General features: G+C 43.4%; 1 protein-coding gene across 1 annotated transcript in view; it reads right to left on the reverse strand.

Annotated features, from left to right (window-relative positions):
* The window catches only part of DEPTOR (DEP domain containing MTOR interacting protein), a 195,829-nt gene that overhangs the window by 71,203 nt on the left and 97,032 nt on the right, over positions 1 to 27,594 (reverse strand). Inside the window, exon 4 of the mRNA XM_030937918.1 lies at positions 23,967 to 24,145. Within this exon, the coding sequence (XP_030793778.1) occupies positions 23,967 to 24,145 (179 nt within the window). The remainder of the gene's footprint in view (positions 1 to 23,966; positions 24,146 to 27,594) is intronic.

The following is a 27,594-nucleotide window of genomic DNA, read 5'->3' on the forward strand; positions in this document are numbered from 1 at the left end:
GGTTTATATCATTTACTTCTTACAACAGTACTATGAGAGAGTTATTATATTCCTATATTATGATTCCCATTTTACAGATAAGGAAACTGGGACTTAGACAAGGCAAACTTGCCTGAGTGTCTCAGAGTCACTAATAAGAAGATGCAAGAGAGAAGTGGTCACAGACTCACTCCAGGGCCTCACCCCGAACCTCCACACTAGACTGTCTCCCATTCCAAGGTGTGATCATGATAAACAAGGAGGCAGACAAGCTTGCAAACACAGGAGCGTGGAGTCTGCTTTGCCCACATTTATTCCTGTTTCTAGGTTACAGAGGTAATTTGGCTGGAAATGTTTTCCATAAAATTCTTTACCAATGGCCCGGCACCGTGGCTCCTGCCTGTAATCCTCACACTTTAGGAGGCCAAGACGGGAGGGTCACTTAAGCCCATGAGTTTGACACTAACCTGAGCAACACAGTGAGACTTTGTCTCTATTTATTTAAAATAATTTAAAAACAAATATTCACTACCATAAAATGCTGATTACTTTGGAATTGCTTACCAAAAGAATGTGGCAGCCAGGCACAATGGCTCATATCTATAATCCTAGCACTTTGGGAATCCAAGGCAGGCAGATTACTTGAGCCCAGGAGTTTGAGACTAGCCTGGGCAACATGGTAAAACCCCATCTCTATTGGAAAAAAAAAAAAAAAAAGGATATAGCTATAGCACAGAAAACATTGCTCTGACCTCAGATAGCCCAGGGTTGAATCCCAGTTTCACTATTTACTTAATTACTTAACTGCTCTGAATTTTAGTTTTCTTCATCTATAAAATGAATTGGAGGAACAATGAAACAACATATGTAAAAGGTCTAGTAGACCGGACACAGTGGTTCACGCCTGTAATCTTAGCACTTTGGGGACCCAAGGCAAGCGGTTCGCTTGAGGTCAGGAATTCAAGACCAACCTGTCCAAAATGGTGAAACCCCATCTCTACTAAAAATACAAAAATTAGCCAGGCATGGTGGTATACACCTGTAATCCCAGCTACTCGGGAGGCTGAGGCAGGAGATTCACTTGAACCCAGGAGGCAGGGGTTGCAGTGAACCAAGATCACACCACTACACTCCAGCCTGGGCAACAGAGCAAGACTCCATCTCAAAAAAATATTTATAAAATAAAATTTAGACCTGGGCAAGATGGCCGAACAGAAACAGTTCTGGTCTGCAGCTCCCAGAGAGATCAACACAGAAGGTGGGTGATTTCTGCATTTCCAACTGAGGTACCTGGTTCATCTCATTGGGACTGGTTAGACAGTGGGTATAGCCCATGGAAGGCAAGCAGAAGCAGAATGGGATATTGCCTCACCCAGGAAGCACAAGGGGTCAGGGAACTCCCTTCCTTAGCCAAGGGAAGCTATAAGGGACTCTGCCATGAGGAACAGTGCATTCTAGCCCAGATACAATGCTTTTCCCACGGTCTTTGCAACCCGCAGACCAGGAGATTCTTTAGTGTGCCTACACCACCAGGGCCCTGGGTTTCAAGCACAAAACTGGGCAGCCGTTTGGGCAGGCACTGAGCTAGTGGCAGGAGTTTTTTATTCATACCCCAGTGGCACCTGGAACACCAGCGAGACAGAACTGTTCACTCCCCTGGAAAGGGGGCTGAAGCCAGGGAGCCAAGTGGTCTAGCTCAGCAGTTCCCAACCCAGTGGAGCCCAGTAAGCTAAGATCTACTGGTTTGAAATTCTCGCTGCCAGCACAGCAGTCAGAGGTCAACCTGGGACACTCGAGCTTGGTGGAGGGAAGGGTGTCCACCATTACTGAGGCTTGAGTAGGCAGTTTTTCCCCTCACAGTGTAAACAAGGCCACCAGGAAGTTCGAACTGGGCAGAGCCCACCACAGCTGCACAAAGCCATTGTAGCCAAGCTGCCTCTCTAGATTCCTATATGAGAATCTAGAGAGCTCTAGATTCCTCCACTCTGGGCAGGGCATCTCTGATGAAGGGAGTTCCCTGACCCCTTGTGCTTCCTGGGTGAGGCGATATCCCATTTTGCTTCTGCTTGCCCTCCATGGGCTACACCCACTGTCTAACCAGTCCCAATGAGATGAACTGGGTACCTCAGTTGGAAATGCAGAAATCACCCACCTTCTGTGTTGATCTCACTGGGAGCTGCAGACCAGAGCTGTTCCTGTTCGTCCATCTTGCCCAGCTCTAAATTTTATTTTATAAATATTTTTTTGAGATGGAGTCTTGCTCTGTTGCCCAGGCAGCAGCCCCAGTCAGGGGCTTATAGATAAAACTCCCTTCTCCCTGGGACAGAGCACCTGGGGGAAGGGGCGGCTATGGGTGCAGCTTCAGCAGACTTAAACATTCCTGCCTGCCGGCTCTGAAGAGAGCAGTGGATCTTCCAGCACAGTGCTTCAGCTCTGCTAAGGGACAGATTGCCTCCTCAAGTGGGTCCCTGAACCCCATACCTCCTGACTGGGAGACATCTCCCAGCAGAGGTCGACAGGCATCTCATATAGGAGAGCTCTGGTTGGCATCTGGCAGGTGCCCCTCTGGGACAAAGCTTCCAGTGGAAAGAACAGGCAGCAACCTTTGCTGTTCTGCAGCCTCCACTGGTGATAGCCAGGCAAACAGGGTCTGGAGTAGACCTCCAGCAAACTCCAGAAGAGCTGCAGCAAAGGGGCCTGACTTAGAAGGAAAACTAACAGAGAGGAATAGCATCAATGTCAACAAAAAGGACATCCACACAAAAACTCTATCCGAAGGTCACCAACATCAAAGACCAAAGATAGATAAATCCATGAAGATGAGGAAAAACCAGCACAAAAAGACTGAAAATTCCAAAAACCAGAACGTCCCTTCGCCTCCAAAGGATCACAACTCCTCGCCAGCAAGGGAACAAAACTGGACAGAGAATGAGTATGACAAATTGGCAGAAGTAGGCTTCAGAAGGTAGATAATAACAAACTCCTCTGAGCTAAAGGAGCATGTTCTGACCCAATGCAAGAAGCTAAGAACCTTGAAGAAATGCTAAAGGAATTGCTCACTAGAATAACCAGTTTAGAGAAGAATATATATAACCTGATAATGCTGAAAAGTCACAGCATGAGAACTTTGTGAAGCATATACAAGTATCAATAGCTGAATCAATCAAGCAGAAGAAAGGATATCAGAGATTGAAGATCAACTTAATGAAATAAAGTGTGAAGACAAGATTAGAGAAAAAAAGAATGAAATGGAACAAAGCCTCCAAGAAATATGGGACTATGTGAAAAGATCAAACCTATGTTTGATTGGTGTACCTGAAAGTGACAGGGAGAATGGAACCAAGTTGGAAAACACTCTTCAGGATATTATCAAGCAGAACTTCCCCAACCTAGCAAGAGAGGCCAACATTCAAATTCAGGAAACACAGAGAACACCACAAAGATACTCCTCAAGAACAGCAACCCCAAGACACATAATCATCAGATTCACCAAGGCTGAAATGGAGGAAAAAATATTAAGGGTGCCAGAGAGGAAGGTCGGTTTACCCACAAAAAGAAGCCTATCAGACTAAGAGCAGATCTCTCAGTAGAAACTCTACAAGCCAGAAGAGAGTGGGGGCCAAAATTCAACATTCTTAAAGAAAATAATTTTCAACCCAGAATTTCATATCCAGGCCAATCTACACTTCATAAGTGAAGGAGAAATAGAATTCTTTACAGACAAGCAAATGCTGAGGGATTTTGTCACCACCAGGCCTGCCTTACAAGAGCTCCTGAAGGAAGCACTAAATATGGAATGGAACAACTGGTACCAGCCACTGCAAAACATACTGAATTGTAAAGACCATCAACACTATGAAGAAACTGAATCAACTGGCAAATTAACCAGCTAGCATCATAATGACAGGATCAAATTCACAAATAACAATATTAACCTTAAATGTAAACAGGCTAAATGTCCCAATTAAAAGACACAGACTAGCAAATTGGATAAAGAGTCAAGACCCATCGATGTGCTGTATTCAGGAGATGCATCTCATGTGCAAAGACACACATAGCCTCAAAATAAAGGGACGGAGGAATATTTACCAAGCAAATGGAAAGCAAAAAAAAAAAAAAAAAAAAAAAAAGGGCAGGGTTTGCAATCCTAGTCTCTGATAAAACAGACTTTAAACCAACAAAGATCAAAAAAGACGAAGAAGGGCATTACATAATGATGAGGGGATCAATGCAACAAGAAGAGCTAACTGTCCTAAATATATATACACCCAATACAGGAGAACTGAGATTCATAAAGCAAGTTCTTAGAGACCATTCAGGACATAGGCACGGGTAAAGACTTCATGACTAAAACACCAAAAGCAATGGCAACAAAAGCCAAAATTAACAAATGGGATCTAATTAAACTAAAGAGCTTCTGCACAGCAAAAGAAACTATCATCAGAGTGAGGAGGCAACCTACAGAATGGGAGAACATTTTTGCAATCTAGACAAAGGACTAATATCTAGAATCTACAAGGAACTTAAACTAATTTACAAGAAAAAACAATCCCATCAAAAAGTAGGTGAGAGATATGAACAGACACTTCTCAAAAGAAGACATTTATGCGGCCAATGAACATGAAAAAAAAAGTTCATCATCACCAGTCATTAGAGAAACTCAAATCAAAACCATGAGATACCATCTCATGCCAGTTAGAATGGTGATCACTAAAAAGTTGAGAAACAATAGATGCTGGAGAGGATGTGGAAAAATAGGAACGCTTTTCCTTTTGAGACAGAGTCTCGCACTGTTGCCGGGCTGGAGTGCAATGGCATGATCTTGGCTCACTGTAACCTCTGCCTCCTGGGTCCAAGCAATTCTCCTGCCTCAGCCTCCCAAGTAGCTGAGATTACGGGCACCTGCCACTACGCCCAGCTAATTTTTTGTATTTTTAGTAGAGATGGGGTTTCACTATGTAGGCCAGGCTGGTCTCAAACTCCTGACCTCGTGATCCAACTGCCTTGGCCTCCCAAAGTGCTGGGAATATAGGCATGAGCCACCATGCCCGGCCCAGGAACGCTTCTATACTGTTGGTGGGAGTGTAAATTAGTTCAATCATTGCAGAAGACAGTGTGGCAATTCCTCAAGGATCTAGAACCAGAAATACCATTTGACCCAGCAATCCCATTACTAGGTATATACCCAAAGGATTGTAAATCATTCTACTATAAAGACACGTACACACATATGTTTATTGCAGCACTATTCACAATAGCAAAGACTTGGAACCAACCCAAATATCCATCAACAATAGACTGAATAAAGAAAATGTGGCACATATACACCATGGAATACTATGCAGCCATAAAAAAGGATGAGTTGATGTCCTTTGCATGGACATGGATGAAACTGAAAACCATCATTCTCAGCAAACTAACACAGGAACAGAAAACCAAACACTGCATGTTCTCACCCATAAGTGGGAGTTGAACAACGAAAACACATGGACACAGGGAGGGGAACATCACATACTGGGGCCTGTTGGGGGTGGGGGGCTAGGGAGGCATAACATTAGGAGAAATATCTAATGTAGATGATGGGTTGATGGGTGCAGCAAACCACCATGGCACCTGTATACCTGTGTAACAAAGTTGCACATTCTGCACATGTATCCCAGAACTTAAAGTATAACAAAAATTTAAAATAAAATGTAAAAGTAAAATAAAAGGCCTAGTAGCGTCCCTGGTCCATAGAAGGATTCCATAAATATTAGCCATGTGTGCTTCCATGCAAGGGCCCAGGGTGTCAGGGCCAAAAGGATATCTTTCCAAGGTAGAAGCATTTTCAGACCTTATTTTTATAGCAGGGTCTAGAAGTAACTCTAGGTGGTCTCAGGGAACAGACACTGGGGATACTGAAATAAAAGCCTGTGATCCCAGCACTTTGGGAGGCCGAGACGGGCGGATCACGAGGTCAGGAGATCGAGACCATCCTGGCTAACATGGTGAAACCCCATCTCTACTAAAAAATACAAAAAAACTAGCCGGGCGAGGTGGCGGGCACCTGTAGTCCCAGCTACCCGGGAGGCTGAGGCAGGAGAATGGCATAAACCCGGGAGGCGGAGCTTGCAGTGAGCTGAGATCCAGCCACTGCACTCCAGCCCGGGCGACAGAGTGAGACTCCGTCTCAAAAAAAAAAAAAAAAAAAAAAATCCCTTCCCAGGAACCCCAGGATGTGAAAGTGTCTTCCCATAGGCTCACTCCTGCATGGCATTTTCTTAGTATTCCCAGGAAAGTTACCATATTAACCTGCTGGTGCTTTACCGCACAGTCATTTATCAGGTGCTGCTTTTGAGACTGAAGAGATAAAGTCAGTATGTCAACAGACCCTCAAAGGAGGAAGAAGCTGAAGTTCAGAAAAGGAAGATAGCAGTGGCAAGACATAGTCTTTTATTTTTTAAATGGTCTTTATATATTTTCTATATCGTTCATAGCTTTAAAAAAGAGAGACGATGCAGAAAAAAACACCCACTTACTTTTTAAAAAAATAAACTTTACATTTTAGAATAACTTTAGATTTATAGAAAAGCTACAAAGAAGGCCAGGCACAGTGGCTCACGCCTGTAATCCCAAAACTTTTGGAGGCCGAGGCAAGCAGATTACTTGAGGTCAGGAGTTCGAGACCAGCCTGGCCAATATGGTGAAGCCTGTCTCTGCTAAAAATACAAAAATTAGCTAAGCATGGTGGCAGGCACCTGTAATCCCAGCTACTCAACAGGCTAAGCAGGAGAATCACTTGAACCTGGAAGGTAGAGGTTGCAGTGAGCCAAGATGACACCACTGCACTCCAGCCTGGGTGACAGTGTGAGACTCCATCTCAAAAAAATAAGTAAATAAATACAAAAATTAGCTGGGTGTGGTGCTGCACATCTGTAATCCCAGCTACTTGGCTGCAGTAAGTCAAAATTGCACCACTGCACTCCAGCCTGGGAGACACAGAAAGACTCCAGCTTAAAAAAAAAAACAAAAAAAAAAAAACGAAGAAAGAAAGAAAGAGAAAGAAACAAAGAGCGAGAGAGAGAGAGAGAGAGAAGAGAAGAGAAGAGAAGAAAGAAAGGAGGGAAGGAGGGAAGGAGGGAAGGAGGGAAGGACGGAAGGAGGGAAGGAGGGAAGAAGGCAAGAAAGGAAGAAAGGAAGAAAGGAAGAAAGGCTGCAAAGATAGTACAGATAGTTCCCTTACACCCTTCATCCAGCACCCCCAAATGTTAACAAAACCATGGTACATTTGCTGAAACTGAGACATTAACATTGGTATACCCATCTGCTTTTAAATCTAGCTTAGAGCTATAAGGAACTCTTTGTGTGGACACAGGAAGAAAGCTGTTCCTTAAAAGCGTATGTTTCATAAGGAAGTTTGCTTAGTTATTTAATGAAAAAGACAATTTGTCCTTGTGGCTGACAGTGCCAGCTGCTTATTCAAACCCAATCTCTCTTTCTTCTTCCTTAAGAATTTTGCTCAGGGCAGTAGTGTGCCCAGCCAAAACCATATGAGTCACCAACTGCCTTCCACCCTGGGGTTGCCATGTGACATAGTTCTGGCCCATGAGATGTAGGATGAAATCCCTGGGACAGACTACCCTTCCCAAATAAAAAAGCAAAGTCTTGCTAGGCAACACCTCTCTGCTCTTAACTCTTTGTCATTCCCTGTTCTTCCTGCCCAGAGTGCAGACATTAGGCCTGGTGTACACTAAGAACAGGAGAGAGACAGATGGACAGCACCTATGTCGGGAGTCTCAGTGTCAGCCTGGGATTCTAGACCTAGGGGCATCTCACTTCAGGAGGCAGAGAAACCTCACTGCTTAAACTATCTTTACTGCACTTTCTGTTATTTGTTGCTAAACACAACCCAGATAGCATCCCAAATTCAAGTCTAGAGACATAAGATCAAAAGCTTAGGAAACAAACACTTTCTATCTATTTGAAGCCCATATTGTGTTAAGAAACTATGCTTGACTCAGAAGCCACGAAGCTGCTTAGACAGGAAGTCAAGCTGTCAGAAGACATAGCTTCTAGCAACGTGGCTCAGATTCCCCTGCGACAGAACAGGGGAATGTTCAGTTATGTTATGTTCAGTCCCTAGGCCTCAATTTTTCCATCTGTGGAAGAGAAATTACAATACTGTATTCTTTTATCCAAAGCAAGTGAAATTAATAAATCTGTAGAAACCAATCACTCCCTGAAAGACAGGGTCTCCATAATGCTAATATACCATTAATAATATTGTTCTGCTGTCAGTAAAACTCCAAAGGATCCCACAATGAAAACTAAATTTTTTTTTTCTTTTTTTTTTTTTAAATACGGAGTCTTACACTGTCACCCTGGCTAGAGTGCACTGGCATGATCTTGGCTCACTGCAATCTCAGCCTCCCAGATCAAGCGATTCTCCTGACTCAGCCTCCTGAGTAGCTGAGATTACAGGTGCCCACCACCACTCCCAGCTAATTTTTCGTATTTTTAGTAGAGATGAGGTTTCACCATGTTGGCCAGGCTGGTCTCAAACTCCTGACCTCGTGATTCGCCTGCCTCAGCTTCCCAAAGTGCTGGGATTACAGGTGTGAACCACCACACCCAGACTGAAGACCAGGAATTTAAGAGACTAGTCAAAATCAAGTCCAGTCCAAACAATAATAGCTAACTACATTTTTTCTTTTTTTTTGAGATAGGGTCTTGCTCTGTTGCCTGGAGTGCAGTGGCACAATCACTGCTCACTGCAGCTTTAACCTTTCCAGGCTCAAGCAATCCTCTCATCTCAGCCTCCTGAGTAGTTGGGACTACAGGCGTGCATCACCACACCTGGCTATTTTGATATTTTGTAGAGATGGAATTTCACTGTGTTGCCCAGGCTTGTCTTCAATTCCTGGGCTCAAATGATTGCCCGTCTCAGCCTCCCAAAGTGCTAGGAATACAGGCATGAGCCACTGTGCCCGTCCTACATTTTTGACTTCTGGAAATATTAAAAAATCAAAGGTAAAAACGGAGTGGAAAGAAAAAGTAGAAAATTGAAGCTGCAAATTGACCTGAATAGACTCATCCTAAAATATACTTGGTAGGTAATATACATTAGCAGTTTGATGGACATTGTTTCGATTCTTTAGGAGAACCTGTTAAACAAGTACAGGAATTCTTTCTCATGGAGGCCATAGAACAGTTGTTTGGAACTTGGATTCTGGAGTCAGACACTATAGTTGTATTTCTCCTCATGCCATTTACTGTGTTTTCTTTGGGTGACTTCCTAATACCTTTGGGCTTTAGCTTCCTCATCAAAAACTGAGAGAGAAAGAAAATAGGATTGTGAAATCATGGTGCTGGGGAAGGGAGAACATTTGTTGTTACCTATGTGGCTCGTACCCACTTTATATAGATGTCCAAATTGGCACTGTAAAAACATGTCAGAAATCTCAGACATAGAGGAACAAAGATCACAGAGATAAGGGACTGAAAAATGAAATGCAGCCAGGCACAATGTCTCACGCCTGCAATCCCAGCGCTTTGGGAGGCCGAGGCAGGTGGACCACCTGAGGTCAGGAGTTCAAGACCAGCCTGGCCAAGATGGTGAAACCCCGTCTCTATTAAAAATACAAAAATTAGCTGACTGTGGTGGCACGTGCCTGTAATCCCAGCTGCTTGGGAGGCTGAGGCAGGAGAATCACTCGAACCCAGGAGGCAGAGGTTGCAGTGAGCCAAGATTGCACCACTGCACTCCAGCATGGGCAACAAGAGCTAAACTCCATCTCCAAAAAAAAAAAAAAAAAAGAAAAAAAAGAGAAAATAAAAAAGAAAAATGAAATGCACACTGGCCAGGACACCATGCTGCCCTCTGCTGGTTTCAAAACGGTCTACAGCTGTGTTCTCCAAGATGGCAGCCACTAGCCACATGAGCCTTGAAATGTGAGTTTGATTAAGTGAAAAAACACTGGATTTTGAAGACTTAGTATAACAAAATGTAAAGTAGCTAATTTGTATTTTTCATATAGATTGCATTTTTAAATGATAATATTTTGGAGATGGCGAGTTAAAGTATATTATGAAGATTAATTTAACCCATTCCTCCTTTTTTTTTGTGCCATTTCTACCAGAAAATTTAAAATCACATATGTAGATTGTCTTGGTGGCTCCTAGCATAGTTTCATTGGGTAGCACTGGTCTGGTGGCTGATTTCCCACAAGAACAGAACAGCCAACCAACAAACAAGTTCATCCCTTTCATCGGGTACAGCACCTTGAAAGCCATTTGCCATAGAAGATGATCCTTGTCCTGAACACGCAAATGATCAAGAGTTGTTCCAGTTTTTATCACACTATCTCCCCCATCCCATTTCCCTTATTTTGATGCGGAAGCACATTTTGTTCCCACTTAAGGGGAATGCCCCATTGAGGTTATGTTTTCAGCACCAAGAAGGATTTCAGAGTCACAGGAGTGAGCCAGTGAGGCAAAACCAACACCCACCCCTTCCCTCCAGCGGCCTGGAGGCTTTGCCAACTGCCAATATAACCAAAACCTGGGACAGCTGGGGGAGTGGCTAAAATAAAATTTAAAGAATATGAATCCTGATACACTGGCCTTCCTTGGATGGAAGGGGGAGTGGGGTGAGCTCCTGGTTGGGTCAAGTGTCATCACTTAGAGGAGAAAGAAAGTAAAGGGAAGCTTTCTAGAAAAAATGCTGGGCCGGGCACGGTAGCTCATGCCTGTAATCCCAGCACTTTAGGAGGCCAAGGCAGGTGCATCATGTGAGGTCAGAAGTTGGAGACCAGCCTGGGCAACATTGCAAAACCCTGTTTCTATGAAAAATACAAAAATTAGCCACACCCATAGTCCCATCTACTCAGGAGGCTGAGGAGGGAGAATTGCTTGTGCTTGGGAGGTGGAGGTTGCAGTAAGCCAAGATCATTCCACTGCACTCCAGCCTGGGCAACAGAGCAAGACTCCGTCTCAAAAAAAAAAGAAAAAAAGCTGGATGAAAGGTTCTAGCCTTTAAAATGTTGATTTTTCAAATAATATACTAATTAACAATTTTTAAAAACATTACTCTCTAAATCAAAACTGATTATGAATATTAATCAACACCCATATTTTTCCAATCATAATCAGGATAGATGTATGTGAGTGTAAGTGAAATTCCTTCTTAAATTTCATCTTCATATCGTTCTGTGGTCACACTGATGAGTTTACTTATGCTCAGTTTTATTCCTGGTAGTTACTCCCTGGCGTTAACATACTTGGACTTGTTTATCCATTCCTGGCTGGAGTGGGGGTGAGCAGGGAGCAGGGAGAGGGAAGATAGAAAGAAGGAGTTTTTCCAAAGAACCAGAGAGCCAAACAGAAAAGATGACCCAGATGTACTGAGATGAGAGTATCAGCTCAGAGAAACTGAATGATAGTGAGCGGCTCAGAATCAAAAGCCAGAAGAGGCTAGTGGAAAAACTTCTAGAGGAAGAATCATGAATGACAGCAGTGCAGCAAGGTTGAAATGGCTGAGAGTAATCATTGTTTATACCTGCATAAGGAGAGCCTGTGTCCCAGACACGAATCCCAGCCCAAACCCCCTGGCCACCCAGCTGGGAGGGGGCTGATACTAGAAACTCACCCAAGATTGACACAAGGGTCAGGGATAGAAGAAAGGTCTGTGATGGAAACAGAATGGAAACAATTCCCTGCTTAAAGGAGAGCCCCTCAACTTTTGGTCCCCTTGTCTCCTCAGCCCCCACCTCCCATTGATGAGTATGATTTAGCTCATGTTCATCAGGAACTGGAACTTAATACCACAGCACTCTTTGACCAGGAGAGAGAGGAAGCATATCAGAAACTGCTGCTTGAACTCTCTGTTCCACCCAGGAGACGGAGAAACCTGATATGCTCTTCTAGTAAGCCTGAGACCCCAGCCTACAGGTCCCAATGAAAATGACAACTTAAACCCAGCTGAGGATTTAAATGACCAGATAAGGCCAAGCTGAGCACTCAGTAGGAGCACACTTTCAGTATACCTCAACTGCATAGAGATCCCATGCTTGTGTTTTAAGACTTCTGTGTGCTGTTGTAAAAGTGCATGCTTGGGCAAAGCGAGGACCACATACTACAGGGGACACTGCATGACAAGCTGTCAGGACTGAGGCCAGAGTGGGTAGGAACACAGGCTTCAGAAATAAGCGTAGGTTGTACCTCGAGAAGCAGTTCATATACAATGGGCAAGGATACTACTAACGTCAAGAAGGAAAGAAATATTCATAGGTATGACACTGTTTACAAAAGAAAAACCTCAAAGGGGCATGGTGGTTCATGCCTGTAATCCCAGAACTTTGGGAGGCTGAGATGGGAGGATCACTTGACCCCAGGAGTTCAAGATCAGCCTGGGCAATATAGCAAGACCTCATCTTTAAAAAAAGGGAGAGAGAGAGAGAGAGAGAAACCTCTGGTCTATGTGCATAACACTCTTCTTTCAGAAGATTACATAAGATAAGGCATCCTGTATTCCTTTCATACTTTCTGAAAAGTTACGGCTTGGTGCCGTTATAGGTACATTCTCCTTTTACCTAAACCAACACCATATTGTGTGCCAATGTCTTAGTCCTCTGTCAAGCAACCTGTTCCTTTCCATTTACATTACAACAGCATTCTGGCTGTGTCTATTTTTCCTTCTGCACTGGATTCAGCTATAGTAGAAAGTAACACAGGGCTAAAGCATATGAGAGAGCACAGTGGGAAAATGCCCAGAAAGTCTAAATTGGGAAAGTAAAAAATTAGATTAGATTACGGCTGCTGCTAAGATTACACTTGAAATGTTAAATATTGAAAGTAGATTGAGAAAATACTCTACCCAGCTTTTTTTCTTTCTTTTTTTTTTTTTTTTTTTCTGTTCAAAGTTTAACATTTAGGAGCTAAGAATGATTATGCCAGTTGCAAATGCCTCAATGTCCTCATCTAAAAAAACAGAGAGATGGTCGGGTGCAGTGGCTCATGTCTGTAATTCCAATACTTTGGGAGGCCAGGGCGAGCGGATCACTTGAGGTCAGGAGTTTGAGACCAGCCTGGCCAACATGGGGAAACCCCGTCTCTACCAAAAGTACAAAAAAATTAGCTAGGTGTCATGGCATGTGCCTGTAATTCTAGCTACTTGGAAAGCTGAGGCAAGAAAATCGCTTGAACCCGGGAGGTGGAGGTTGCAGTGAGCCAAGATTGTGCCCCTGTACTCCAGCCTGGGTGACAGAATAAGACTCCATCTAATAAAAAATGGAATAAAATTTAAAAAGAGAGATAACAGTATCAAATGCATTGATTGCTTGTGAAGATTAAATGAGCCAATAGCAGTAAAGAACAGCCTGCCAAGCGCTCATTTCCCTGTGAAAACAGGGCTTGCTTTTTCTTTTGTTTTTCTTTGCAGGGTGTGAGTGGGGAGAGTGGAACAACTACCCCCATTCTCCCACTTGGTGAATCTGTCAGTCAAAGGGTCCCCACCCAGGGTCAAGAGGCGAGCCTATGACCTGACTCAGCCAGTAAGGGTCCTCTCTAGAACATTAGCATCTGGAGAAGGCAACTGCATATGCAGAAAACAGAGCTGATTCACCTGGCCATAAGTGGCTGCAAGGGATTACCTTTTAGTCACTAGTTCCTGGTTCCTGGATCCCCAGAGTTGCTTCAGTTTCTCTTCTTGAGGTAGCCTTGTTTTCAACATTTCCTTTAACTATCAGCTGGCTCTGCCATATATTTAAAGGAAGTGATGATTGGAGCTGCTTATATTCAAAGAAAGCTTGCTGGTATAAACACCAGTATTGTGCCCAGCAAAGGCCAAGTCCTCAGTAAGCGGTCACTTTTGTCACTTGTTCATTCAATACATTTTTGCTGAGTACTATATATATATATATCATATATATATCTCGTATCTATATCTCGTGTATATATCTCGTGTATATCTATATCTCGTGTATACATATATATCGTATATATATATCATGTGTGTATATATATATCGTGTATATATATATGCCAAACCAATAGGAATACAGAAATGAACAAAACAACTTCTCTATCGTTAAAGCATTTACTCTCTAGTTAGGGGTAAAGAAAGGCTAAGACACAGAGTGCCATCTGTAAAGAAGTCTCCTCCATTTCTTCTTCTTGACTTGAAAGTCCTCTTGGCAAGAAGTTAGCAAATGCAAATCAGAGAGCATGAGTAGGGGGCTGGGTGTGGTGGCTCATGCCTGCAATCCCAGCACTTTGGGAGGGCCAGGTAGGTGGATTGCCTGAGGTCAGGAGTTCAAGACCAGCCTGGCCAGTATGGGGAAACCCCATCTCTATGAACAATACAAAAATTAGCCCAGTGTGGTGGCACACACCTGTAATCCCAGCTACTCGGGAGGCTGAGGCAGGAGAATCACTTGAACCCAGCACAATCTTCGTTCACTGCACTCCAGCCTGGGCAACAAAGCGAGACTCCATCTCAAAAAAAAAAAAAAAAAAAAGGGAGCGAGCATGAGTAGGAGAGCAGGAGAGCTGCGATGGAGAGGAAGGGCGGGTGGGCAAGCAAAGCTAGGTCGGCACTGACAGATGCTCCCCTGGACCAAGCTTCAGTCAGGCTCCTTTGAGCCCTCTTTTCTACCGGGCCTCCACCTTGCTGCTCCCTTCCCCTCCACTCCACTCCCATCCTGCTGTCTTGGCTTACCCAGCCCAGTTTTAGCAAAGAACCCTGATAAGTCAGTGTACTGACAATCCCTCACCCTTGATACCCAATCAAGTTTGTTATCTCCACCTTTGATTTCTAAGTCCTTGGCCTGTCTTGAGCAAGAATCTCCCCGCCCTAAGTCTCCTGTTAAGTAATTTTCCATCCACTGACCAACTCCACACTGTGCTCCTTGATTCTAAATCCCCACTTGTCCCTATATTTTAAGTTGAGCCCAATCTGTCTACCCTATTGCAATACCCCTATTGTAATAATCTTAAGCAAAGTTTTCCTTACTTTTCTAACAAGTGTCGATAATTTTTTTCTTAATGCCATGTAGTCTTGAGAAAGTTGCAATTGAAGGGGCTCAGGACATGCCAGCCCAAAATATGGCTCCCTGGCATAAGGATTGTTTGGTACTTGTTATTTTGAGAAGCTGCAGATACAACAGTAGCTCCAAAAAGTTGTCCTTTTAGAAATGTACATCTGTAAAGGAAATATTCTTTTGTCCTTTTTAAAAAAAATTTTTTTTTTAAGAGATGGGATTTTGCTATGTTGCCCAAGCTGGTCTCAAACTCCTGGGCTCTAGCAATCCTCCCGCCTTAGCCTCTAAAATTGTTAGGATTACAAGTGTGAGCCACCATCCACAGCTGGGAAATGCCCCTCTGTAAGGGTCTCTCCCTCTCTGCACCAGGGACAGAAAGAAAATTAAGTCACTAGAGACTCAAAATAAATAAAGAAGGTGTTGACCTAAACCTGCATAACCAACCTCACATTTGTATAAGGTGCTTTTTCTGGCCCTCTGGTTTTAACTGGGTTACATCTTTTTTTCTTTGTTTCAGGGAATAATGGTATTTAAGCCTGAAGTCTGAACAACCCTTATTTTATTTTATTTTATTTTATTTTATTTTATTTTATTTTATTTTATTTTGAGACAGAGTCTTGCTCTGTCACCCAGGAGGCTGGAGTGCAGTGGCGCAGTCTTGGCTCACGGCAACCTCTGCCTCCCGAGCTCAAGCGGTTCTCCTGCCTCAACCTCCCAAGTAACTGGGTTTTTACAGACACGCACCATCACACCTGCCTAATTTTTATATTTTTAGTAGAGATGGGGTTTCTCCATGTCAGCCAGGCTAGTCTAGAACTCTTGGCCTCAAGTGATTCACTCACCTCAGTCTCCCAAAGTGCTGGGATTACAGGTGTGAGCCACCACGCTTGGCCTCAACTACTCTTTTCAGATCTATCCTAGAGATTTACTCATTTCTCTGTATTTTCACCCATATTTACAGAGGGCATACATATTATTAAACTTCTGTTCATTTTTCTCTTGTTAGTCTGTCCTTTGTTATAGCAGGTCTCAGTTAAGAACTCATGAAAAGTAAAGAAAAAATTATTTTTCCTCCTCTGTGTAAGCTTGCCTTTAGCCTCAATCATCAGTACGTTCTTTCTTTTTTTTCTTTTTTCCAGAGAGACAAGATCTCACTATACTGCCCAGGCTGGTCCTGAACTCCTGTCCTCAAGCAATCCTCCCCGTTCAGCCTCCCAAAGTGCTGAGATTACAGGCACGAACCACCACACCTAGTTAGTGCCTTCTTTTTCTTCCTTCCCTTTCCTCTTCCCCTTTTTCCCCTTTCCTTTCCAGCTGGGCTATTCCAGACTTAGGCTGATCTCTATCAATTATCTTAATTATTGGAGAGATGCAGTTAATTCCTGTCTGGATGTGGCCTCTAGCTTCCTTTGCTACAGATTCCAAATTCTCTCTTCATGGCCAGCAGAGCAAATGTATCTGCTACTGTCTTCCACTGAAGGATGAGGTAATCATAGCTACTCTCAGGCAACTGGGAGGATTAAAAAGATAATGTATGTAAAACTGCTTTGTATATGGCACTGTGTTACATAAATATATGTTTAAAACAAAAGAAAAAGAAAGAGGGCTTAGTGTTGAAATTGTTGAAGTGCTCTGACTAAAGTTCTAAAAGAGGAAATTATCCACCCAGACACAGCCGTGGTAGCCTGGTAGGCCAGGGTCAGCTGCTGCAGCTGTGAGCAATTTACCCACGTCATTATCTGGTTTCCATCTCCCTCCATTTAAAGCTGCTAAAATAGCCAGATGGCAACTAAAGGAGTTGAGAAAGGTAACTTATGTGAGTAAAGAAGTGTGTTCAGGCCCTTTGCAGTGGCTCACACCTATAATCCCGGCACTCTGGGAGGCCAAGGCTGGAGAATCGCTTGAGCCCAGGAGTTCGAGACCAACCTGGGCAATCTTGGCAACAACCTCCCTCTCTACGAAAGATAGACAAATTAGCCAGGTATGGTGGTGAGCACTGGTAGTCCTGGCTACTCAGGAGCTGAGATGGGAGGACCAATTTAGCCTGGGAGGTCACGGCTGCAGTGAGCCATGATCATGTCACTGCACTCCAGCCTGTCAACAGAGCAAGACCCTGTTTCAAAAAAAGAAAAGAGGCCAGGTACAGGGGCTCATGCCTGTAATCCCAACACTCTGGGAAGCCAAGGCGGGAGGATCACCTGAGGTCGGGAGTTCGAGACCAGCCTGACCAAAATGGACAAATCCCGTCTCTACTAAAAATACAAAATTAGCCAGGTACAGTGGCACATGCCTGTAATCCCAGCTACTTGGGAGGCTGAGGCAGGAGAATTGTTTGAACCTGGGAGGCAGAGGTTGTGGTAAGCCGAGATCACACCATTGCACTCCAGACTGGGCAACAAGAGCGAAACTCCATCTCAAAAAAAAAAAAAAAAGTGTGTTCATCCCATTTCCTGTTTGCAAAGGTTACCCAAAAATCTCAAGGTCCCTGGTCATTGTTTGGGGAAAGAGAATCTTATAGATTTCACAGGTTAATAATTTTTATAGTTTAAATATCTGCCAGGCTGTGTTGGCTGATTCAGCTGATGCAATAGAACTTGAGAATTTTTTTCTAGTGGGGCCTGCAGTTAGCATCTCATCTTCTTTAGTGGTTAAGAGTGCAGGCTCTGAAGCCAGACTGTCTTGATTTGAATCTTGAATCTACCACTCAGTAGCTCTCATCTTCAGCATGTTACTTCTTTTTTTTTTTTTTTTTTTTTTTTTGAGCCAAGTCTTATTCTTTCATACAGGCTGGAGTGCAGTGGCATGATCTCAGCTCACTGCAACCTCTGCCTCCTTGGTTCCAGCAATTCTCCTGCCTCAGCCTCCCAAGTAGCTGGGACTACCGGCGCATGCCACCATGCCCAGCTAATTTTTGTATTTTTAGTAGAGACAGGATTTCACTATGTTGCTTAAGCTGGTCTTGAACTCCTGACCTCAAGTGATCCGCCTGCCTCAGCCTCCCAAAGTGCTGGGATTACAGTCCTGAGCCACCATGCCCAGCCGTCAGCATGTTACTTTACTTCATCTCAAAAATGAGAATGATTATGATACCTAACTCTCAGAGTTACTGAGGGAAATATATACGTGAATAGAGTTCTTAGAATAGTGGCTGGAATATAGTAAGAGCTCTATACATTTCAGCTATTATTTAGAGTAGATCAGATTAGGTACGAGAGCTAGCATTTGAAGGCCATAAGAGGTAGATGCTGTGTTAAAAGCTTTTGCCAACTGCAATCACTTAATTCTCCCAACAATTCTGTGCAGGAAAGAGTTACCATAGCAGCCCTGATACAGAAGGGCTGGCTTATGTGGCTGGTCCATGGCTAGCATCTGGGAACTTGGCTTTTGGAAGGTTCCCAAGTCACTAACTGATAAGGACCTTGCCCACCTGGCACACTGAATTGTGTTGTATCGGCCTGCCTAGACTGTTTGTACAAACAGTGTGATTTATGGAGAATACTTGCTTTCCTTCTGAGAGCCTGGAATGCTGCTGGTTGTGGCTGGCTGAGCAAGCAGAGTGTACCTATGAGAAAAGCCCTCAGTAAAAATCTTTGGCTTTGCACCTCAGCATGGTATTAGGGCTCAGAAATGGATACCCCAAAATATGGCACTTTGATATGCTGAATTGCAGAAAAAGCTACGATGTCTCTGACCTTCTCCTCTGCTTCTGTCCCTCAATCCTCTGTGTCCCCCAAAGCACTGGATCAAGTTCTCTGAAGTTCCCCACCTGCCTAAGTCTGGATCTGCCAAAGAAGAAAACAATTTACCTCTGGTTCCTTCCCTGAGTTTTCATTAACTGAACTCATATGACAGGAAGAAAGACTGAAGTCTGTTGACAAACCTGTTCAGAGTTTTGTCACAAACCATGGTCTGCTCTGCTGACCCAATGGACTTTGTAGCAGGCCATTATATATTCTTCAAGCTCATTTAATCCTCCTAAAAGTCATTGACACTTCCCCATCTCCCTTTCCTCTAAGAAGTGGGAGACATAGCATCTGTACCGCATTGGGATATTAGGTAATCACTCTGGTTCTCCCCGTGTACACACTAATACATTGGTTTGCCTTTTCTCCAATTGATCTGTCTTTTGTGAGTTGATTTTTCAGCCAACCTTCAGACGGGAAAGGGGATGTTTTCCCTTGGCCCCTACAAGGGCTCCCCTGGGCAAAGATATTGCACACGTGTTATAGATAACTGCATTTATAACTGTGTGAAAAGATACTGCATTTCACGGGTAGAGGAGGGAGTCCCTTCAAGAAGGAAGAACATAGGAACCTGTGCCTGGATTTCTCCACACTCCACCCGATGTGCCCTTGTCTCTTGCTGACCCTGCTGTGTATCATTTCACTGTAATAAATCTTAGCCACGAATACAACTACGCGTTGAAACCTTCTAGTACACACTGAACATGTGGATGCTCATAGGTCTCTGAAAAAACAAACTCTCAAAGGTCTATCATATAACTCAAATTTTATAGTTTCAAAATCCAAGGAATGGGAAAGTTATGAGATGCAGACATGGCCACTTAGTAGGTGAAAAAGCTGCATCTAAATCCAGACTGTCTCCTTCCAAAGACTGTGCTCATTCCGTTGTGCCAGGCAGCCATACGCAGTCACATACGTCCCAGACCAAGGCAAGCTTCTTTCTAAGACACAACACCTAGTAGCTACAGGGTAACTCTGCAACTTGAGAAAATCTCTTAAAGGATTTGAAGCCCAGATTTCTTCACTGTAAATCTGCAATAATAATACTAATGCCACAAAATTGCTGTGAGGATTTAATAAGTACAACGTACAAAGCATATGTGTGAAGCACATACACATTAAATATACAGTATATTAAGATCTGTAAAGTAGCCTAATGCCTTTATAGATGGTACCCATCCATAAATTAAAAAGCTAGATAAATATGTATAGATGTGGTCAACATATAGACATTTGTATAAACATGTACATATACATGCACATATATATATATCCACACAAATACACATGCATGTTAATTATTCATCTAACAATTTCTGCCTTGAGTAAAGTGCACCAGTCACCACTCATAGATGAAGCTAGTTAGGATTTTATAGGTGAACCTGATTTTTACACTTACTGGTTTCAAAATAGGGAACCACTTTTATCCGGAAACCTTCTGCTCAAAGCCTAAAGGCTGACTTTCCTTAATGTTTAACCTATGAAATTAATTATTAGCCAGACAATTAAAAGCTTTGCTCAAGACACTAACTGGTACTTACCATGAGCTCTAACATACACAGGTATGGTGGCCACATTTTCATAACTCCAAGTTGCAACCTGTGACCTAGCAATGAATTACTGTGCTGGGAAACTGAAACTCCCTCAGAAACCCCAGTTTCTATACAGAATATTCAGTCCTCCTACAACCATGGAAAGCATACTTCTGTGGTTAATATTTTTTATTAGCTGGGCGCTATGGCTCACGCCTGTAATCCCAGCACTTTGGGAGGCCAAGGCGGATCACCTGAAGTCAGGAGTTAGAGACCTGCCTGACTGACATGGTGAACCCCTCTCTCTACTAAAAATACAAACCCTCCACCTCCAGGGTTCAAGAGATTCTCACTGCCTCAGCCTCCCAAGTAGTTGGGATTACAGGCGTCTGCCACCACTCTCAGCTAATCTTTGTTTCTTCAGTAGAGACGGGGTTTGGCATGTTGGCCAGCTCGCTGAGCCACCACACCCAGCCTCATCTGACTTTTTCTCTGCAGAGCAAAGATATGAAATAACCAACTGTAACCCAAACCTACCACTTTTCACGGGGGAAAACCCCAGTCATCCCACTCAACTCCAAGGTCACACTTACTCATAGTAATATCCATTTGGACATTACTACCTGAGTGGCCTCAGACAAGTGATTTATCCTATTGGTGCCTTCACCTCCTGATTTGTAAAATGGAGATAATAAGAATGTTGGCCCTATAGTATTGTACATCTAAACATTTGTTAAGAAGGTAGCTCTCAGGCCAGGCATGGTGGCTCATGCCTATAATCCCAGCACTTTGAGAGACTGGGGCAGGTGGATTACTTGAGTCAGGAGTTCGAGACCCACCTGGCCAACATGGTGAAATCCTGTTTCTACTAAAAATACAAAAACCAGCTGGGTGTGGTGGTATGCAGCTACTCAGGAGGCTGAGGCAGGAGAATCCCTTGAAACTGGGAAGGGGAGGTGGCAGTGAGCCAAGATCTGCCACTGCATGATCAGAGTAACTCTGTCTCAAAAAATAATAATAATAATAAAAGAAGGTAGCTCTCATATTAATGTTCCTACCACAATACATTTTTTTAAAAAAAGAGTGTCTACCTCGTAGAGTTTATTTATTAGTAAGTTAATAAGGGTAAAAAGGATAAGCACAGGGCCTGGCACATAGTATAAAATAAATAAATAAATAAATAAAATAGCACATCTTCTACTGTTCTCTAATTGCTTCTATAACCATGTCGTAGTCCTGACAATACTATGAACTGTTTAAGGTCATGGATCACACCAGCACTGTGCTTCCCTGTCCATCTTCCTTTCCTCAGTGAACTGAAACCAGAGCTAGACATGTTAGGCCACCAACAGACAGCTGTGAGTCCAACTGTGGCAGAACTGCACAGGAGAAAGCAGCCTGGAATACAGTGTCACTCACTCTAAGCAATGCCTCTACATCCACGGCTTCCAAAATATTTGACTCCAATGCAGAGTAACAAATAATTTTAGATTGTAACTCAATATACACCTGCATATGCCCCTGTGTTTTATAGCATATATCTAAATGAAATAAAAGTATTGTAAAACAATACTTACTCTTTTTTTTTTTTTTTTTTGAGATGAAGTCTTGCTCTGCCACCAAGGCTGGAGTGCAGTGGCACAATCTCGGCTCACTGAAACCTCCACCTCCCGGGTTCAAGTGAAGTGATTCTCTTGCCTCGGCCTCCTGAGTAGCTGGGACTACAGGCACACACCACCACGCCAAGCTAATTTTTTGTATTTTTGGTAGAGATGGGGTTTCACCCTGTTGGCCAGGCTGGTCTTGAACTCCTGACCTCAGGTGATCCGCCCACCTCAGCCTCCCAAAGTGCTGGGATTACATAAAATCTTAAAATATTACTCTAACTTTCCCTCTGCCTTTCTGTGTAAAAACAGGTCATAAAGAAATTATCTGACCTACTTTGTTAACTGTAGGTCGTAAGACTCCCATTTCAAGCTGGGTATGGTGGTTCACACTTATAATCCCAGCATTTTGGAAGGCTGAGGCGGATGGATCACCTGAGGTGAAGAGTTCAAGACCAGCCTGGCCAACATGGTGAAACCCCATCTCTACTAAAAAATACAAAAATTAGCCAGGTGTTGTGGTATATGTCTGTAATCCCAGCTACTTGGGAGGCTAAGGCAGGAGCATCACTTGAACTCAGGAGATGGAGGTTGCAGTGAGCCAAGATCATGCTACTGCACTCCAACCTGGGTGACAAAGAGCGCCTCGATCTCAGAAAAAAAAAAAGACTCCCATTCCAGAAAGGATCCTGCCTTACACACAGAAAGAATGAATGCTGCAGAGAGGCCAAAAAGAATCTATACAGACAGGCCTTGTTGGGCTTCTCTACTCAGTCTATTAACTTTAGATCATACCCTTTTTGTCCAATCATATTTCTACATAACTGTCCATACTTTGTTGAATATAAGCATAACAATGGACAATTTTCCCTGTATCTCTGGGTTTTCATTCTGAAGTCTTCTATACATGTTAATATATTTATATGCCTTTTCTCCTATTAATCTGCTTCTTGGGCCCAGCATGGTGGTTCATGCCTGTAATCCCAGCTCTTTGGGAGGCCAAAGCGGGTGGATCACTTGAGGCCAGGAGTTAGAGACCAGCCTGCCCAATATGACAAATCCCTCCCTTAAAAATGCAAAAATTAATGCTCCTGTAATCCCACTGTAATTCCAGCTACTTGGGAAGCTGAGGCATGAGAATCGCTTGAACCCGGGAGGCGGAGATTGCAGTGAGCCGAGATGGTGCCTCTGCAGTCCAGCCTGGGCAATGGAAGGAGACTCTGTCTTAAACAAAACAAAACAAAACAAATCTGCCTCTTGTCAGTGATTTTCAGCAAACCTTCAGAGGGCAAAGGGGAAAGTGTTCTCCTGGTCCTTACATGTATAACCTATGCACATCCTTTTGTATACTTCAAATCATCTCTAGATTACTTATAATACCCAATACAATGTAAACACTCTGTAAGTAGTTATTATATTGTACTGTTTAGGGAATAATGATGAAAAAAATGTCTATGTGGGTGTAGTTCAGACACAAGTTTTTTCCAAAGATTTTAAATTCATGGTTGGTTAAATACACAGACGCAGAACCCACAGATACAAAGGGCTGACTGTAAAACACTTCTTAACCAGTAACTTACATTGCATTGTTGTGATTCAGCCCTAAAAGGAAAGTGACACTTTTATGAAGGCTCTTTGGATTAACTCTTCACTGTGGCAACTTACATCATGGTTCAGGAAATGTTTATTCTCCTCTAACAACCAACCTTCTGGGAGGCATCTATTTCTCAACTCCATATTATACTTGACTTCATGACTTGCTTTAGCCAGTTAGATATAGAGTTGTGATGTTACATTACATCCAAGCAGCAGCTTTTGGAGGTGCTATAAGAACCTGCCTGCCCTCTTTAGCATCTGCAACCATCTGTTGAAAACAACACATCACAGACAGTGGATATTCCTCTAGTCTGTGTCCCAGAATGGAAAGGCATGGAACACAGACCTGAACTTGACCCCCAGCTTGGAGACAAGCTGAACATAAGCAGAGGTGCAGTTGACTTACAGATTCATGAGTGAGAAATAAGTACTTGTTGTAAGACACAAGATTTGGGGCTGCTTGTTACTGCAGCAAAAGCTGCCCAATACACTCACCATGCTGGATGATGCCATGCTCCATAAGCCGGTGGCAAAGTTGCTCTGCCTCTTTCCTTGTGGTGGCCTCACCTTCCTGAACCAGCCAGTCCAGGAATTCAGATGCCATGAAGGTACGCTCATACTTGACCCCTTCCTCCTCCCTGGGCTGCAGGAGTGTGTTTTCAGGGCTCATCAGCCTGGGAAGAAAAAAAAGGGAAAAGAAAAATAAACCTATACAAAAGGAAAACAGCTCATTTGAAATCATAGACTTCTGTGAAGTACCACAGCAAAGTTGTCAGACAGACGCAGCTGTCAGGTGCCACCACACATGTAATTTCTTTTTTTCTTTTTTTTTGAGACAGAGTTTCGCTCTTGTTGCCCAGGCTGGAGTGCAATGGCTTGATCTCGGCTCACTGCAACCTCTATCTTCCAGGTTCAAGCGATTCTCCTGCCTTGGCCTCCCAAGTAGCTAGGATTACAGGCATGTGTCACCACACCCAGTTAATTTTGTATTTTTAGTAGTGACAGGTTTTCTCCATGTTGGTCAGGCTGGTCTTGAACTCCCAACCTCAGGTGATCCACCTGCCTTGGCCTCCCAAAGTGCTGGGATTACAGGCATGAGTCACTACGCCCAGCCTACCATACATGTAATTTCTAAGAGGAAGATCTGCTTCAAAAGCAACCAAGATACATTTTATCCTAGTAATTTGAAAAAAAAAAAAAGTTGGAAATGCAATCCAAAATCCTATGATTAGCAGACTGCATTCAAGTTAGCAATCTTGAAAAGAAGTTACAATTTCATGTTCTACTCTACCATTCTGAAAAGGCTAGTATTTCTTTCCTAATGGCATTATTTCACTTCTGTGCTAAGAAGACTAATGCTGTGAACTGAGGGTTTTGTGTTTTGAGTCCTCACTAAATTTTTTTTTTTTTTTTTTTTTTTTTTTTGAGACAGAGTTTCACTCTTGTTGCCCAGGCTGGAGTACAATGGTGCGATCTTGGCTCACCGCAACCTCCACCTCCTGAGTTCAAGCAATTCTCCTGCCTTGGCCTCCAGAGTAGCTGGGATTACAGGCACATGCCACCACACTCAACGAATTTTTGTATTTTTAGTAGAGATGGGGTTTTACCATATTGTCCAGGCTGGTCTCGAACTCCTGACCTTGTGATCCTGCCGTCTTGGCCTCCCAAAGTGCCAAGATTACCAGCATGAGCCACCATGCCCAGCCGTCCCTGCTAATTACATATTATGAATCTCTAGTCTCTAATGTGATGATATTTGCAGGTGGCGCATTTGGGAGGTAGTTAGGTTATGATGCTGGAGCCCTCGTTATGGCATTACTGCCCTTATAAAAAGAGACAAAAGGGAGCTTGCTCTCTTTCTTTCTCTCTGCTCTTGCCATGTGAGGACATAGCCAGAAGACAGCCATCTGCAAACCAAGAAGCAGGATCAAACCAAGAAGCAGCCACCTGCAAACCAAGAAGCAGGTGTCACTGGATCTGCTGGCACCTTGATCTTGGACCTCCCAAACAAATGTTTGTTGTTTAAGCTACTCAGCCTATGGTATATTTTGTTACAGTAGCCTGAACTAAGACGACTACATAAGTGACTCTTGAAATCCTCTGATAGCTTGCTTCTCACACCTATCTTCCCAGGCATTCCTCAACTCCTCTGGATCCATTTTCACATCTCCAAAATAGCTCCAACTGGGCCTATAAGTGTTCTCCTATGCATCCATATATGATGCAATGTAACGCAAATGTCAATCCTTATTCTGGTTGACATTAATACCAGTATATGGGGCCAGGAATGGTGGCTCACACCTGTAATCCCAGTACCTTGGGAAGCCGAGGTGGGTGGATCGCTTGAGGTCAGGAGTTTGAGATTAGCCTGGCTTGGCGAAACCCCGTCTCTACTAAAAATACGAAAAAATTAGCCAGACACATTGGCACATGCCTGTAGTACCAGCTACTCAGGAGGCTGAGGCAGGAGAGTCGCTTGAACCCAGGAGGCAGAGGTTGCAGTGAGACAAGTTCGCACCACTGCACTCCAGCCTGAGTGACAGAGTGAGACTCCCTCTAAAAAAAAAACAAAAACAAAAACAGAAACAAAAAAAAAAATAGAAGGTACTGACCACTGCCCTCGGCTAGGGGGACATCAATCACACTCTACTGGTTTCCGACCTGCCCTCTGCTCCTGCCTCTTACTCAGCTACCCTTGTTGGCTTCTCTGCATCTCCCTGGACTTTAAAGGCTGGAATTCCTTGAGATTCAGTCCCTACATACCTCTTTTCTCACTCCATAGTCTCTCTGGTGAGCTCCTCCATGTCCCTGTCTTCAATTACCATCCACCTTCCAAAGATTCCCAAATTTATATTCCCAGACCAGGCCTATACTCCCAACCCTACAGCTTTGCATCCACATAGATTTCTCAAAGCCACCTCAAAATCAACAAGCCCAAAACTGAGCTCACATTCTTCCTTCCAAATCTGGTCCTGTGCCAGTCAGTGCTTACACTGTTCAGCCAGAAAATGAGACATTGTCCTTGGCCCCTCCCTCTTCCTCACCCCCTGCCCAGTCATCAGTATGAACTGTGAACTTGAACTCCTAAATCTCTCTCATATATGTCTAAGCCTTCCCATCTCAGGCATTGCCACTACCTTAGTCTAAAATACTAATACTTTTAACCTAGACAACTACAGTGTTTTCTTAATTGACTATACTATGCATCCACTCTTATTCTCAACCCAACTTTGGACACCTAAGTCTAGACATAACTATTAAATTATCTTTTAAAAATTCAAACCTGATAATGTCCTTCCCCTGTTGAAAATACACTTCAATAGCTTCTCATTGCTTTTAGGATAAAGACCAAAATTCTTCATATGGCCTATAAAGTATGCGTGATCCTGCCCTCTTTCAGTTCCTCAAACATACCATGCCCCATCTACCACAGGCCTTTGAATTTGCCATCCCCATGGCTAGAATGCTCTCCCTCTCTTCTCCTCACCACTCCCTCCTGTGCCTACTTGACTCCTTGTTTTGCATCTCAGTTATGATCCGGTCTCAATTAGACCATCTCATTGCTCCCTGTACAGTTTCTGTGATTATCAGATTAAAGATAGGTCAATTACAGGCTCCAAGAAGGTTGAGTCCACTCTTGTCCATAAAACTTTGGGGATTTTTGGTTTTGTTTTGTTTTGTTTGAGACAGAGTCTTGCTCTGTTACCCAGGCTGGAGTGCAGTGGCGCAATCTCAGCTCACTGCAACCTCTACCTCCCAAGTTCAGGTGATTCTCCTGCCTCAGCCTCCCAAGTAGCTGGAACTACAGGCATGCACCACCATGTCCAGCTAATTTTGTTTTTTTTTTTTTTTTTTTTTTTTTTTTTGTATTTTTAGTAGAGATGGGTTTTCACCATGTTGGCCATGCTGGTCTCAAACTCCTGACCTCAAGAGATCTGCTGGCCTCGGCCTCTCAAATTGCTGGGATTACAGGTGTGAGCTACCACACCTGGCCCATAAAACTTTGTTAAATTAAAAATTGAACCATATAAAATGCCACGGTCATTGCGCCATGTTCCTCCATAAAATTATTCCTGATGTGTTCCTGATTACAGGCATGTGCCACCAAGCCCGGCTAATTTTT

The sequence above is a fragment of the Rhinopithecus roxellana genome, chromosome 9 (genome assembly GCF_007565055.1).
Source record: "Rhinopithecus roxellana isolate Shanxi Qingling chromosome 9, ASM756505v1, whole genome shotgun sequence".
Lineage (NCBI taxonomy): Eukaryota > Metazoa > Chordata > Mammalia > Primates > Cercopithecidae > Rhinopithecus > Rhinopithecus roxellana.